Source organism: Biomphalaria glabrata, chromosome 8 (genome assembly GCF_947242115.1).
Source record: "Biomphalaria glabrata chromosome 8, xgBioGlab47.1, whole genome shotgun sequence".
Classification (NCBI taxonomy): domain Eukaryota; kingdom Metazoa; phylum Mollusca; class Gastropoda; family Planorbidae; genus Biomphalaria; species Biomphalaria glabrata.
In genome coordinates this window covers 13,214,158-13,230,005 of record NC_074718.1, presented here as the reverse complement: position 1 = coordinate 13,230,005, position 15,848 = coordinate 13,214,158, and the positions used below count along the sequence as shown (strand labels likewise).

Here is a 15,848-nt window from a genome sequence, read left to right as displayed (position 1 = left end):
AATAGTTCACAAACATATAATTTACAGACAAATTGTTCACAGACAAATCATTTACAGACAAATAGTTCACAGACAAATAATCTACAGACAAATAGTTCACAGACAAATTGACAAATCATTTACAGACAAATTGTTCACAGACAAATCATTTACAAACAAATTTTTCACAAATCATTCACAGACAAATAGTTCACAGACAAATCATTTAAAGACAAATAATTTACAAACAAATAATTTACAGACAAATAGTTCACAGACAAATAATTTACAGACAAATAGTTCACAGACAAATTGTTCACAGACAAATAATTTACAGACAAATAGTTCACAGACAAATGGTTCACAGACAAATAATTTACAGACAAATAGTTCACAGACAAATAATTTACAGACAAATAATTCACAAACAAATCTTTTCCAGACAAATAGTTCACAGAAAAATTGTTCACAGACAAATAATTTACAGACAAATAGTTCACAGACAAATCATTTCCAGACAAATAGTTTACAGTCAAATAATTTACAGACAAATAGTTCACAGACAAATCATCTACAGACAAATAGTTCACAGAAAAATTGTTCACAGACAAATCATTTACAGACAAATAGTTCACAGACAAATAATTTACAGACAAATAGTTCACAGACAAATTGTTCACAGACATATAATCTACAGACAAATAGTTCAAGACAAATTGACAAATCATTTACAGACAAATTGTTCACAGACAAATCATTTACAAACAAATTGATCACAAATCATTCACAGACAAATAGTTCACAGACAAATCATTTAAAGACAAATAGTTTACAGTCAAATAATTTACAGAAAAATAGTTCACAGACAAATCATTTCCAGACAAATAGTTCACAGACAAATCATTTACAGACAAATAATTCACAGACAAATCATTTACAGACAAATAATTCACAGACAAATAGTTCACAGAAAAATTGTTCACTGACAAATAATCTACAGACAAATTGTTCACAGACAAATAATTTACAGACAAATAATCTACAGACAAATAGTTCACAGACAAATAGTTCACAGACAAATCATTTACAGACAAATAGTTCAAAGACAAATAATCTACAGACAAATAATTTACAGACAAATAGTTCACAGACAAATAGTTCACAGACAAATCATTTACAGACAAATAGTTCACAGACAAATAATCTACACACAAATAGTTGACAGACAAATAATCTACAGACAAATAGTTCACAGAAAAATAGTTCACAGACAAATCATTTCCAGACAAATAGTTCACAGACAAATCATTTACAGACAAATAATTCACAGACAAATAATCTACAGACAAATAGTTCACAGACAAATAATCTACAGACAAATAGTTCACAGACAAATAATTTACAGACAAATAATCTACAGACAAATAGTTCACAGACAAATAGTTCACAGACAAATCATTTACAGACAAATAGTTCACAGACAAATAATTTACAGTCAAATAATTTACAGACAAATAGTTCACAGACAAATAATCTACAGACAAATAGTTCATAGAAAAATTTTTCACAGACAAATAGTTCACAGACAAATCATTTACAGACAAATTGTTCACAGACAAATCATTTACAAACAAATTATCTACAGACAAATAGTTCACAGACAAATAGTTCACAGACAAATCATTTCCATACAAATAGTTCACAGACATATAATTTACAGACAAATAGTTCACAGACAAATAATCTACAGACAAATAGTTCACAGACAAATAAATCATTTACAGACAAATTGTTCACAGACAAATCATTTACAGACCCAATAATTCGTTCACTCTGAAGAAACATCCGAAACATATACTGATGTAAAAAGCATCAAACTGAGCTATGAGTGAAAGTGATAATGTTTTCAACTGAATTATAATACAAATAAAAATATGACATTAATACCACAATTTTTTTGGGGAAAGTGGAAAGTGGGGGGTTAGAGGGGGCGGCTAAAAACTGCCGTGCACCGGGCGCCAGTTATGCTCACTACACCTCTGTTGGTTATTTAAACTGTTTAAATATTTATGTGCGACAATCAAAATATTTTAAATTAATTTGTCTGGGCCGTTTGCAACATTTAATCTCGAATGACAATTAGTATGAATTCTTATTCGACTCCCAAAGGGTCGCGACCGACATGTTTAGAACCGATGATTTAGAACTATTTAAGCCTAAGCATTGTTCTGGTGAATCCGGTGATTGTATTTTATTGTATTTTTTTCAGCTTGTATCAACTCACTCTGTTTGTCTGGTAAAACGTTTGTAGCCTACACGTTATTTCTCCCACACCCAATCTCGGATCAAGCTGAAATTTTGCTAATTTATTTATTTTATCTGACAACACAATAATATATAATCAATTTAAAAACGTAACCAGTTAATTATTTTGTTTGGTATTTCGAACAAGGGAAATAAATTGTACTAGGCTGAAGTGGTGGTATACGCGGAATTAGTCCCCTTTATAGGTCGCCGCTTGAAAGTAATTTTGAAACAAACAAGAGATAACAATGCAATTTCCGCTTTCATAGAGCCTCACAAGCAGAGTGGCTAGCATGGCGGCTTGATGAGGCGTGAGCCATCAGTTCGAATTTATGTCCTATTCCCTTCCTCTTTTTTTTTTTATAAATGCTTTTAAAAAGTGATTGCTGTGAAGTTCACCAAGATATTACCACCCCCCCCCCCCAAAAAAAATTTTCCCAACTTGTCCAGAAATAGGATCATAGCGACTCATAGCGTACTGAAAAAGCTAAAAGCGTGAAAAAGCGCTAAACAAAAATAATTGGTAAAAAAATTTCTAATCGCACAGTTATTCTAGATCTATTACAAATTTGATTACATGACTTATCCTGAGTAATTGATACAATTACACTTTGTATAAGATATGATTTTTTTTTAAAAGTATGTTTTATGTATTTCTTGTTACTTATCTGTATTTAAACTTTAGTCTCGACTCCTTCCCCACTGGCGTTTCCTGATTATTTTTTTTTCGACACCCCCTTTCTTCAAATTCATTATTTAAATATTGATCATGATGTTGGCTACATCCAGCGAAAATTATTTACGAACTTCCACATGCATGTCATGGTGATCCCCCTTCCTCCACACCATGACATCTGATTAAAAATAGAAACTGTTCATGTGACTTGTTCAAAATGGCCGACTTTATACACTCTATCTTGGTGAACTTATTTCAGTGCTAAACACAACAAATATGTATTTATCCTATACTTGTGTACTTTTCTTACTATTAGGTCTATTAACATTATCTGAATCAAGATTAGCTGACGAAAAATTACAACTTTACAAAGCTTTTCATGAATTTGCAGTTAAGCATAATAGATCTTATGTGAAAAACAGTAATTCATCAGAATTTCTTTTTCGTTTTAATGTATTTAAGGTAAAATAAAATTATTAAATAATTATTGTTGTTACATTACAATAATTACATTAATTCTCATTGGATCGATCTAGCTAGCATTGTATACAATTAAATTAAATTTTTAAATAATTCATTAAAGAGATATTCATTATTAAAGATATAAAAGTCCTGTCAACTTCACTTCAAGTTCAACTTCATTGACTTCAATTAAGTTCAATAAGTTCAGTTTGAGTTTCAATGAAACTTTCATGTTAATTTGATTAATTTAAATACAATACCATCTATGAAATATCATAGAACAAAGTCTTGAGTACCAACAACGGCTACCGATCAGTTTCGTGGACTTCAAAAAAGCATTTGATAGTGTCCACCGAGAATCATTATGGAAAATAGTTAGAGAATACGGCATCCCAGAAAAATTCGTCCAGATCCTACGACACCTTTACAGTCAGTCTAGTTGCTGCATTAAAACAGAAGAGGGAACAACAGAGTTTTTTACAATCGAGACAGGTGTGAGACAGGGGTGCATCTTATCAAGAAATGACAGAGAGCCTAGACAGAGGCACCCAAAATTGGCCTCCGCATAAACTTGGATAAGACTAAAATTATGTGAGTGGGATATAAGGCAAAGGGTGTCCCTGTCAGACTTGGCGAGTCAAAGCTTGAAGAGCTGGACAAGTTCACATACCTTGGCAGCATCATAACAAATGATGGAGATGCTTACTACGATGTAGCGTGCCGAATAGGAAAGGCAGGGAGCATTTTCCAAAGGCTGCAGCCTATTTGGACTAGCCAAGCCATTGGACTTGAGACAAAAATACACCTTCTCAACACAATCGTCATTCCAACTGCTACATATGCATGTGAGACATGGAAGTCATCTGTCAAAATTGAGAAAAGACTAAATGTGGCTCAACAGAGATGGCTGAGACGGATTTTGGGAGTCAGTTACACAGACCGGATCTCAAACAAGGAAATCCTATGCCGAACTGGGAGTTGTACACTTATTGAGGTTGTGACTGAGCGGCGTATGAGGTTTACGGGACATGTTCTACGTCAAAATGAATTACGCACACCAAGAGTTGCGATAACATGGAAGCCAAAACGAGGAAAGCGCAAACAGGGATGTCCTCAACACACCTTCATGGAGGACCTCAGAACAGTGGACACCAGGTGGGAGGAGGCTTCAGACATTGCCAATGACAGATCTTTATGGAGACAGCTTGTCGCCCAATGTGCCATCACATCACTCATAATCATTCACTGATCATTTTATTTATGACAGAAATAGACTAGAATTTAGTAAGATCTAGATGTGCTAGATATTAAAATATAGATCTAGATCTATAGTTATATTCTTGATATCATGTTGTCATTAATTATTGTATTTACTATTTCAAATGAATCAAATGATTAATATGCAGCTCTGGTATTACATGTTAACTTTGAAACCAGTCTGTTGGCCTTATTATAGAAGATCGGCTGTCCAAATAAGCTACAGAAACTAATGTCAGCTTTTCATGAAAATATGCAGGGCACCGTACAGTTTGACAGTTCTACCTCTAGGCCATTCTCCATCAAGAGCGGAGTAAAACAAGAATGTGTTCTTGCTACAACACTATTCGGCATCTTCTTTTCAGTTGTACTCACCAGCCCTTTTAAATTTCTGAAAGATAGGAGTATATATCCACAGCAGATCCGATGGAAAGCCTTTAAACTGGGCACGCTTAAAAGCCAAAACGTAGACACGATGTATCTTGATTAGGAACTGCTGTTTGCTGATGAGGTGGCACTCATATCTTATTCACAAGAAGGACTAAAAAGGCTTGTGAATGCCTTGGCAACTGCTTGTCAAGAGTTTAGCCTTACAATATGTCTCTCCAAGACTGAAATCCTGGCGCAAGATGTCGCAGAATTACCAACGATATGGTGCAGGAATTGACCTACTTGGGTACAACAATCGCCAGCAACCTAGATTTAGACAAAAAGAATAGAAAAGGCTTCTGCAGCAATGGCAAAACTCTCCAAGTGTGTCTGGGAAAAAGCCAAATTGACTACGGCAACCAGTGCCTGTGTTGTAAGCATTTTTCTTTATGGCTGTGAGAGCTGGGCAACATACATGTGTCAAGAGCATAGATTAAATAGCTTTCACTTACACTGCCTGCACTGCATTATGTGCATCAATGCTCTTCTGACACAGAGAAGATTACACTGGCTCAGACATGTCACCCGTATTCCAGATGAAAGAATCCCTAAAGACATCCTATATGCTGAGCTTGCTGAGGAAATCAGACCCTAGGGCTGCCCAAGACTAACCTACACAGATGTCTGCAAGCGAGACATGAGAACCACTGGCATAAACTAAAGTATGTGGGAGAAGATAGCCCAAGACTGGACAGCATGGAGACAGACTGTGAGTGCTGGTACGAACTTCGCCAAGAGCAAAAGAAACCAAGTGCCTTAGTCAAGAGAAAGAAAAAGAAAGCTAGCCCTAGGATAGATGCATAAACATGAACAAACTGTGACAAACTCTGCTGCTCCAGAATTGGCTTGATCAGTCACTCCAGATTCTGCCCGTCTCAAAGATGAAACAAATATACATAGAAGGAGCCATATATTACATGTAATATAGAGAATAGAGTCTGTCTAGTTTAGATTGCTTCGCCCTGGTCATATATCTGAGTATGTTCCTATGTAAATGTAAACAAATAAATACCCCAGAGGATTTCAATCTACAACCATCCTTGTTCTTGTATATCTAGATCTAGATTCTTAGTCTTTAACTTGTCTACTTTTTTTTTCTGTTTTTTTTTCTATACTAATGACTAATATTAACTAATGATTATTATTAGCACATGTGTTGCGTCTATACAACTTTTTTGTTTAATAATTTTTTTAGGAAAATGTTGCCAGATCTCAAAGTCTAAATGAAGGTTTTCCAAATGGTAGTACTCGAGTTTATGGAATCAATAAATTTGCAGACTGGAGCCCTGAAGAGTTTAAAGGTCAGTGACTTTAAGTTTTCAATGTTCAAATTACTTACTTTACTTAGACTTAGGTCCTCCCGCGCCGTTCGGCGCATTGGGCGGCAAGCTGTCTCCATAATGATCTGTCACTGGCAATGTCTGAAGCCTCTTCCCAACTGGTGTCCACTGTTCTGAGGTCCTCCATGAAGGTGTGTCGCCAGGTAATACGAGGACGTCCCTGTCTGCGCTTTCCTCGTTTTGGCTTCCATGTTATCGCAACTCTTGGTGTGCGTAATTCATTTTGACGTAGAACATGTCCCGCAAACCTCATGCGACGCTCAGTCACAACCTCACTAAGTGTTCGACTCCCAGTTCGGCAAAGGATTTCCTTGTTTGAGATCCGGTCTGTGTAACTGACTCCCAAAATCCGTCTCAGCCATCTCTGTTGAGCCACATTTAGTCTTTTCTCAATTTTGACAGATGACTTCCATGTCTCACATGCATATGTAGCAGTTGGAATGACGATTGTGTTGAGAAGGTGTATTTTTGTCTCGAGTCCAATGGCTTGGCTAGTCCAAATAGGCTGCAGCCTTTGGAAAATGCTCCCTGCCTTTCCTATTCGGCACGCTACATCATGGTAAGCATCTCCATCATTTGTTATGATGCTGCCAAGGTACGTGAACTTGTCCAGCTCTTCAAGCTTTGACTCGCCAAGTCTGACGGGGACACCCTTTGCCTTATATCCCTCTCGCATAATTTTAGTCTTTTTTTTAGTCTAAAAATGACTAAAATAAAAATAGACTAAAATGTTCAAATAGGAAAGATTAATTTTTTCAAAAGAAAATATGAATTTTTAAATTAGTTTTTCGACTCAATAGTGTATGGGTGGGTTTGAAAAACCTGAATGAAAACTCGCTATTTACTTTAAACTTGCAAGGAAACCTGTATATTTTAGTAGTTATATGTTTAGAATGTAGAAGCTGAAAAGAGGAAAGCAAAAACAAGGCAATCCATGTATAACATGGTGTTGCACCTTCTTAGAAGACCTAAAATCATGGGCACCTACTGAGAAAAGGCTTTGTCGCCTAAGACCAATCTCTGTGGGGAGAGCTTGCCGCCCTATGCACGGAATGATTTGGGGCTAACCTTTTGTAATTCAACATTTTCGGTAACCACAGACTATCAAGAGTCAACTGTAACTAGATATTTCACAAGTTTGAGTGCTGACACACAATTAAAAGATAGCACTTTGGTTTCATAAGATATTTCTAGATGATTTTTTTAATCCAGTTTAATTTTCTTCACAGCAAAGTATTTGTCCACTTATAAACCAAGTAAAGGCCTCAGGAAAAACTTATCTGGCTTAAAGTTTAAGTTTCAAGATCTTCCAACTAAAAAAGACTGGTAATAATTTTTAACATTATAATTTATAAAACGTTTTAACTTTTTAACCCTAACCCTAATATATTTCTATTACAATCAGCTTTCTGTAAAAAATCTTTTAAATTTTGTACAAAGATGTAATGTGGTGTGCACTTTGAAAAGTCATCACAATAATCCCCAATCTTTGCCTTCAATAATCCCATCCCATTGTGCAGGAGGCTTGGTCTAATGCTGTAAGGATTGTTTTTCTGAAGGGTTGTCTGAAAATTATAATTTGAAATCTTTTTAAAGTCTAGATTTGGCAAGCCAACTGCAGTATACCTTTCCATTGTATTCCATTTGTACCATTCTTTTTATTTTGGAATCTTTAGAGCGCCTCTGAGTCCACCCAGCTGTAATGGGTACCTGCGATCTATAGAGCAAATGATGTAAAGGTCATCTGCTTCTGTGGCCCACGATTAACGAGGGTATTATGTGGCCAGCACAATGACCAACTGCCTTTACTTTTCCCCAACTATCATCTTCTTAGGTATTCTAGCATTCTTTATCTAAAAGGGATGAATGGTAAATCTTTTAAGGCAATTCAAAGTATTATAACAATTTGACTTATCATCTTTACTTATATTTAGGATGTGCCAGTAGTTCTTCTGAATATCTAACCTTTTAGTTTTTGTTTTTATTAACATAATGTCTTGTAATTTTAATTGTCATTATAATTTAAAACATTAATATTTCTAACATTACTTGTCTCAACAGGAGAGATTCTGGTGTCGTCAATCCTGTTATGGATCAAGGTTCTTGTGGAGCTTGTTGGTAAAAGCTTAACATTTTCTTAAACTAAGTTTTATATTAAAAAATAAATATTCTAATATTATTTCAAACAACCTGAAATTCACTGTGTGTAGTTTAGTTAAGTTTAAAAAACTGACTAAGAAACATTTCACTATCCCTTGACATCTATGAAAGAGTCATTAATTAAATCTTCCCATAAATAATTTGTTCAGCATTTTATAAGTTTTAGAAGTTCTGAACAAGTTACAAGTTTAAACAGCTTTTGAAAAACAATCCTTCTAAGTACAGTATTAGAAGTTTATTTTTGCACAGGCACTTGTTCCCTGTGTGAATTGGTGATAGAACATTGTATGAGATTCATGGGACAAATCCTTAAGCAAGACATATACATTTATCAAACTCAGTCATAACATGAAAGCAGAAAAGAGGAAAAGCTAAAACAAGGTCGTCCACATATAACATGGCATCTCATCTTTTTAAAGACCTAAAATCTGTGGGCACCAGCTGGGAAAAGACAGTGAAATTTGCCTGGAACCTGACAATGCAGGAGGATTTAACTAACTTCCCTGAAGTTTACAGAAAACTGAGGCTGACAGTGTGCAGCTGTGAAAGAGTTTCTAAAATAATGTATTGACTATCAGAGCTTTTATTTCTGTTTCTTTAAGCCAGCTGTCTGACACATAGTCCATGAACAGTAAATTCTATTTTAATCTGTTTTTAACATTTGGTTTGCTTAAGCATTTGTTTTTGTAAAAAAAAAATTATTAAAATAGGGAAAGTGAAGTCAAAAACATTTCAATATATTAAATTTTCATTAGAAATTTAATCAAATTATTCACCACTTTATTTGGTGCAAATCTGACTAGCTCAAAAGTTGTTAGTTTTTTTTTCTCCTAGGGCTTTCAGTGTTGTGGAGACTGTGGAAAGTATGTATGGAATTCAGAAAAATGCCTCTGCTCCAAGCCTGAGTGTCCAAGAGCTGATTGACTGCGATAAGAACAACAGTGGCTGTGAAGGAGGAAGCATCAAAGGAGCTTGTGATTGGTCTTTAGAGGTTTGTCTTTGGTCTCTTGATGCATTAGACTGAAAACTTTTTGGGACAAGTGAAGTGAAGTTCACCAATTGTGGTTCCCCAATTCAAGGCACTAGTGCAAGAAGATAGTCAAGTCACCAGGATGCTCTGTGCATCCTTCTTTGAGTTCAACTGTAGATAAGTGTTCGTAGAGCCATTGAAAAATGTACAAGTGGGATATGTCCATATGTACAGGTGGCGGGCTATGTCCATCCATAGTCACTTTATGCATGAAACATGGATGCATGGACATGACCACCTTGTTGTACTGAATGGTGTTAAAAGAACACAAATTACCTGTCAATTTACCTGTCAAACTACTGCATTGGTTTTAGCCTTATATCATAACATAGTGGAAAATTTCCAATTAAGACTGGAAACTTTACATTTTAGTTCATAGCTCACAAGAACCAAATATCAAGATGAACATAAAAATGTCTTTTTTGACATTTTTCTCAAACTGACCAAATTGTGACTTGACCATCTCCTAGATCAAATCTCTTCAGTTTTCCCTTTGCTCACTGTTTTCTTATTTGGCAAGCGTAATTTTAAAGCTGTTTTCTCATCCAGATTTTAAAAGTTCTAAAATCCTGAGGGCAAAATGAGAGCTTTATCTCTTGATCCTGCACTAGGAATTCACATCCCACATTTGATAGAATTGCACATTCAAATTAGTAGTTCTATAAAGTTTTTATAAAGTTATTATAACAAGTATTTATATGCCAACAGAATGGATTAGTGTGGTCTGATCAGTATCCTCTCACAGATAAAACAGGCTCCTGTCACAACCCGTCATCATCTTTGCCTCGAGTTCATCTTAAAGCCTGTGAAAACAATCAGTAAGAAATTGTGTGTGTGTGTTAACCTTAAATGTTTTGTTTTACATGGTCATAAAGTTCCCCTTTCAGACCCTGCAATCTGTAGAGCAGATGATGATAAGGACATTTGTTTCTGTGTACGATGATTAACGACCATCTTGACTTTTCTCAAACTAATGTCAGCTTTTAGAGTTAGGTGAATTCAGGGGCACCCTAAAAATCTTGAATTTCAAAATCCCAGTCTTCACTTGGATTCAAACCAGAGACTCAGTTTAAATCTAGGTGCTTTACTACTCAGCCACCATGCCCACTTCTAGATTGGTATAGACCAGAGTTTCTCAAACTATTTTGACCAAGGGACCCCTTTATATAGTTAAAACTTGCCAAGGAACCCTAAGTGAAAAAGTAACATAAAAGCATATTATATATGTAACAAAAAAATTGTGGATGGGAGAGTTTAATGAAATTATAACTTTTTGTTTAAAAAAAAAAATTTAATTTAATGACTTGGATGGGATTGATCAAGTAAGAAGACAGGAAAGCAGTCAGCAACTTCTTTACAATGACCCATATTGCAAGAGATAAATTTGTATGTTTTTGTAACCAGAATTTGTGGTATCCTTGTTTACACATTGTATCAAGACTTAAGTTCCTTGTTGTTTTTTTTTATATTTCAATAAGCTGCTTCATAAAACAATAGTAAACTGGCTTTTAGTGAATGTAAAGCTTGGTGCTGAAACAAATGTTGATACATAAATGAACTGTAGCACCTGGGACCAAGTTTATAATGAGAGAAAGTAAGGGACTGCACCGCCAAGGCCCAGACCAGTGACCCTGGAAATGGGTGTCATGTGGCCAGCTCAATGACCAACTGCCTTGACTTTTCCCCAACAAATGTCAGGAACGATTTAGAGCTGGGTGGACTCAGAGGCTCCCCAAAGATCTAGAAATTCAAAATCCCAGTCTTCACCAGGATCTGACCCCAGGACCCTTTGGCTTGGAAGTCAAGTGCTTTACCACTCAGCCACTGGGTCCTTTGGGGGTGGGGTAAGGTGGTTAGTTATTGTGCTGGCCACATGACACCTTCGTTAACTGTGTCCCACAGAAACAGATAAGGTTTACATCTGCTGCCTCACAGTTCACAGGGTCTGAAAGGGGTACTTTACTTTTATTTTTTTATTGTTGTGTTTTAAAAAGTTGATATAAATTTAATTCATTTTTCTTTTACACACAGGTATACAACTGATGAATATCAACTTTTGCAGCTATTAGCCTTTCATGGTCCTATTGCCGTAGCGATAGATGCTACCACTTGGCACAACTATATTGGAGGAATCATACAGTTTCATTGTTACAACAATTTAAATCATGCAGTACAAATTGTGGGTTACAATCTTGAAGGTTAGTAGTTCAAACATAAAGGATAATGTTTTGCAGAAGTATTAATTTTTTAAAACTATAAAAATTCTTAGTAATGTGTTGACTTTTTGTCAAGAAATTTTTAGCTGCCTCCTTAAAGTGGAAAAGTTGCTTTCAGGTGTTTTTTTTTGTCTGTCTGTCCATCTATCAGGCGGCATAAGTAAAGTTGACCCTTTTTCAGTTATCTCATCTCTGCCAGTGGTCTTGTCTGCTTCCTCCAGGTGTCTCATTTCTGGGCAAGTTTCCTTTTCCTTTTTCCTTGAGGTTCCAGGTAAAAACTTGTATTTTAGGCTTGTGAAGGGTATTGCCTATCCATCGCCAGCGTCTCTGAAAGAAAGCTTTGTTCTTTGCTCTTTTTTGGTAGCCAACTTTATATTGATGTAACACATTCTTATGATGCATGTCCCCCATTTCCTCTCTTGTTCTACAGTCTTTAAGAAAAGGTTTTCATTCTCCAAAGAATGTACCAACTAGTTCTCTAAAACTCTGTCAACTCATCTTGTTGCCTATTTTGTCTTCCCACATATTTTCCTACAGATCATTACTTAAATTTTGACAGGTGATGTCCCTTATTACATCATTCGTAACTCATGGGGTACTAATTTTGGTGATCAGGGCTACATTTATGTTAGATATGGAAAAAATCTTTGTGGTGAGTATTTGAGTGGTCGATAATATGTATGTTAACTAAACAACATTTTATTAAGAACCCAAATATTTTAATACATTTTTGTAATGACCCCATTCAGTCTATTGTTGATTCTGACTGAAGTGGGATTTTAGTTATTTTATTCATGATGTTCTGTGTTTTAGATAATGTGGGTTTGTCACAATCTGAAAGATGAAATCTGTATTATAAAAATATACAAATATGTTTCAATTCTTTCTTTTTTAAATTTTTATTTTTGTATTACTTTTTGAAGTAAAATTATGATCTATGATTATACCTGTTTGGGCTTTACTAGGTGATTCTCTAACCAAAATTATTTCAACAGTCAATATATTTATCAACAGTCAATATATTTAGTTTAGAATTGTCATGTTTATACTGAGTTTTTTCCAGATTAAATGCAGAATTTTAAAAGTTAAAAAGATGATGTGTTATACTCTTTTATCTTGTCTTAATATTTGTATTTTCTTCCTTCTCAAAATGATGCTGCGTATCTTCTCAAAATGATGCTGCGTATCTTCTCAAAATGCTGCTGCTTATCTTCTCAAAATGATGCTGCTTATCTTCTCAAAATGATGCTGCTTATCTTCTCAAAGGCTTAACACATGATGTCACATTTCTTGATGTTGATCTGAACAGAAATACATTTCCTTGACTCTTCACTTCTCAAGGATGTCCTAATGATGTATAATCTAATATTTTATTTGTCTGTCAATGAATTTGTGGAAACAATGGCTGAAAAAAAAAAGGAGACTTGAAACATTGTTTAAAAATCTAGTTCTGTCAAGGTTTATATTAAAAATATACCTTGTAATATTTGAGAATGTAGTGCCACACTTGACAATCTTCTCATTCTTTGTTATATTGTTGTTGTATTTATTATTTTTTTAATATCCTTTTCTTTTTTAGATTATTTGTAAATAAATCCGTTTATCCATTTTACATTAAGATTAACTAATCCTGTAATTTCTATATTTAAAATTATTTGTTGTTGCAACTGTTAAAACATTTAAGCCCTACAGATATGTCTTATATAATTATGGTAAATATAAAAGTTCCATACATGAAATCCTAGTTTTACTTATATAAACCCAGCTGGTCAGAGCTTAGAACATTCTTAAATAGTATAAAGAAAATTTGTTTTTTTTTTAAATTATAATTTATGCTGTGGGCTGGGAATTATCAGAAAAGTATTAACAGTCCTTGTTTTCTAATTTTTATTTAAAATAATAAACACAATTCAAAATACTAGTTCACATAAATCTGCAGAAATTATGCCTTTTGTGTGCAGAACACCTCTGAGTCTACATTGGAAATAGGCTTTAATTTTCATGTTTTGAGTTAAAAGATAGAGGCTTATCGTTTATTTTTTTAAGCAAAACTTAAAAAATTGTATCCTCTTTTTTGTCTTCTCTTTCCTCCTGATCAATACTTTATAGCTTTTTTTTTTGTATGTATGAATTGTTTTTGTATGGTGCATCTTTCATGCTCATAGCATGCTCAATGTGCTGTAGTCCAATCTCTTTTGATGGGGGAAATCTGCTTTTAGACGCTCAGCAAACAAAACTCAGCCTGAGTTGGGTTTTTAACCCAAACCCATGAGATTCTGTTGAGATTTATACCTCTCTGTCACACATTCCATATTGCTTTTGAGTACTAATGTTGTATACATAATTGTCATTAAGCTAACTAGGTTGAGCAGGTCCGATTTTTTTTTTTAACTGGCAGAGCATTCCTGAGTCTAACAATGGACTTGGGACAGTGGTTTTAAAACTGTGGTTCATGGTCCCCCAGCTGTCCATGAGATGACGTAGGGGTTTGAAGAAAGATGACTATCTTAAAAGTTAAATAACCTTTCACTAAAAGTAATTTTATTAGATCGGATAATTTTAATAATAATCAACTCCTCCCATTACTGTTTTATTTGTCTATTACCTACTATTCTATGTCGACCCAAACTAAAGATTTGAGACCATTTTTACTTTAATATTTTTGACTGTGTAAACCCTTTTGCGCGTGGACAAACTCAGATCCTAATCACAGATGAATCCATACCAATACAAGAGCAGCTTTTGAAAAAATCCACCAGATTACAAACACAGAAGTAACTGATTCAAATTTATTTCCTTCATTAAAGTCATTGTACTGCTTTCTCATCTTCTTATTTGTTAAAATGTGAAATTATTGCCTTAATGAACCTCATCAGAAATAAAATAATGAGACTAGAAAGTTGTGCTCGTGGAGATTTGCTGTTGCTACTTACAAACCTTAAGCCGGACATAAATACATTCTTAAAATTTCATAAACATCATCCAAGTCATTAATATTTTAAAATTTTACTTTAAATAAAATTTTCTCAATAAATACTTCAACATTTTATTTTTACATTTGTAACTCCTATACTATGCATTTATGTAGTTTATTCACTTAGGAGTCCCTCGACACGTCTTGACTTTATAAGGGTCCCCAGGTCAAAAAAGTTTGAGAACCTCTGACTTAGTAAAAGGAGATCTGTTATAAAAAAAATATTGTCACTATGCTTTTCATACAATACCATCGGCTTTAAAAAATTAAACATTTCATAGCATTAGAGTATGCAAGCAGGTTAAGTGCATGTCCAGATAGAATAAAGTAATCCATTTGTTTTCTGTTGAATAAATAAAATGGTGACTTGATTTTAACAACATTGAGGCATTCTAAACCTCATGGGTTAAAGCAATGCGAAAACATAAATTCTATTTTTTGCCATTCATAATCATTGTATGATCAACCTTATATGGGTCTTTCACTTTATTTTTGTAATATAATGTAATTATACTGTTGTTAATTGTTACAATTATTATTTTATACAGAACTCTCTATTTTTTTGTACTGACTTATCTTTTTAATTATATTAAATCCATTTATTTACAAATCATGACTTTTTTGGTCTTAACATTGAGTTATTTGTTTTTTTGTGTAAGTAAGAGACTCACTCCATGAGAATTAAATAGTTAATTCAATGGTCTGTGTAATAAATCTGAAGAAGTGATGATAGTTTTAATAACAGTTGACTGAATGGAAGTTAAAAAAAAATCTACTTACTTTTTAAAGTTAGTTGTTTCGGGGACTACTGGTTGTTTTTTTTTAATCTATGAAATTACTTCCATTCAACAGACTGAGTGATCTGAAGCCACTACATCATACACAATAATATTGTGTTGTTACGACACAAGACTCTCGAAAAATAAACAAACACTGTCAGGCTCTATTTTATAAACACTTGAATATTCTCATAAGAATGTATTCATAATATTGAAAACTTTGTTCATGTCCATATTTTTTG

The 15,848-nt window shown here is 34.2% G+C and overlaps 1 protein-coding gene across 1 annotated transcript; it reads left to right on the top strand.

Moving 5' to 3' along the window:
* The first annotated feature begins 3,152 nt into the window (after positions 1 to 3,152).
* Positions 3,153 to 15,443, top strand: LOC106062858 (cathepsin O-like). The gene is made up of 9 exons (XM_056038906.1): positions 3,153 to 3,421; positions 6,303 to 6,408; positions 7,677 to 7,773; positions 8,509 to 8,565; positions 9,442 to 9,598; positions 10,346 to 10,455; positions 11,669 to 11,835; positions 12,413 to 12,505; positions 13,120 to 15,443. The coding sequence occupies exons 1-9, from the start codon at positions 3,236 to 3,238 to the stop codon at positions 13,176 to 13,178; spliced, it is 1,032 nt and encodes a 343-aa protein (XP_055894881.1). The 5' UTR covers positions 3,153 to 3,235; the 3' UTR covers positions 13,179 to 15,443.
* Positions 15,444 to 15,848: the final 405 nt, after the last annotated feature.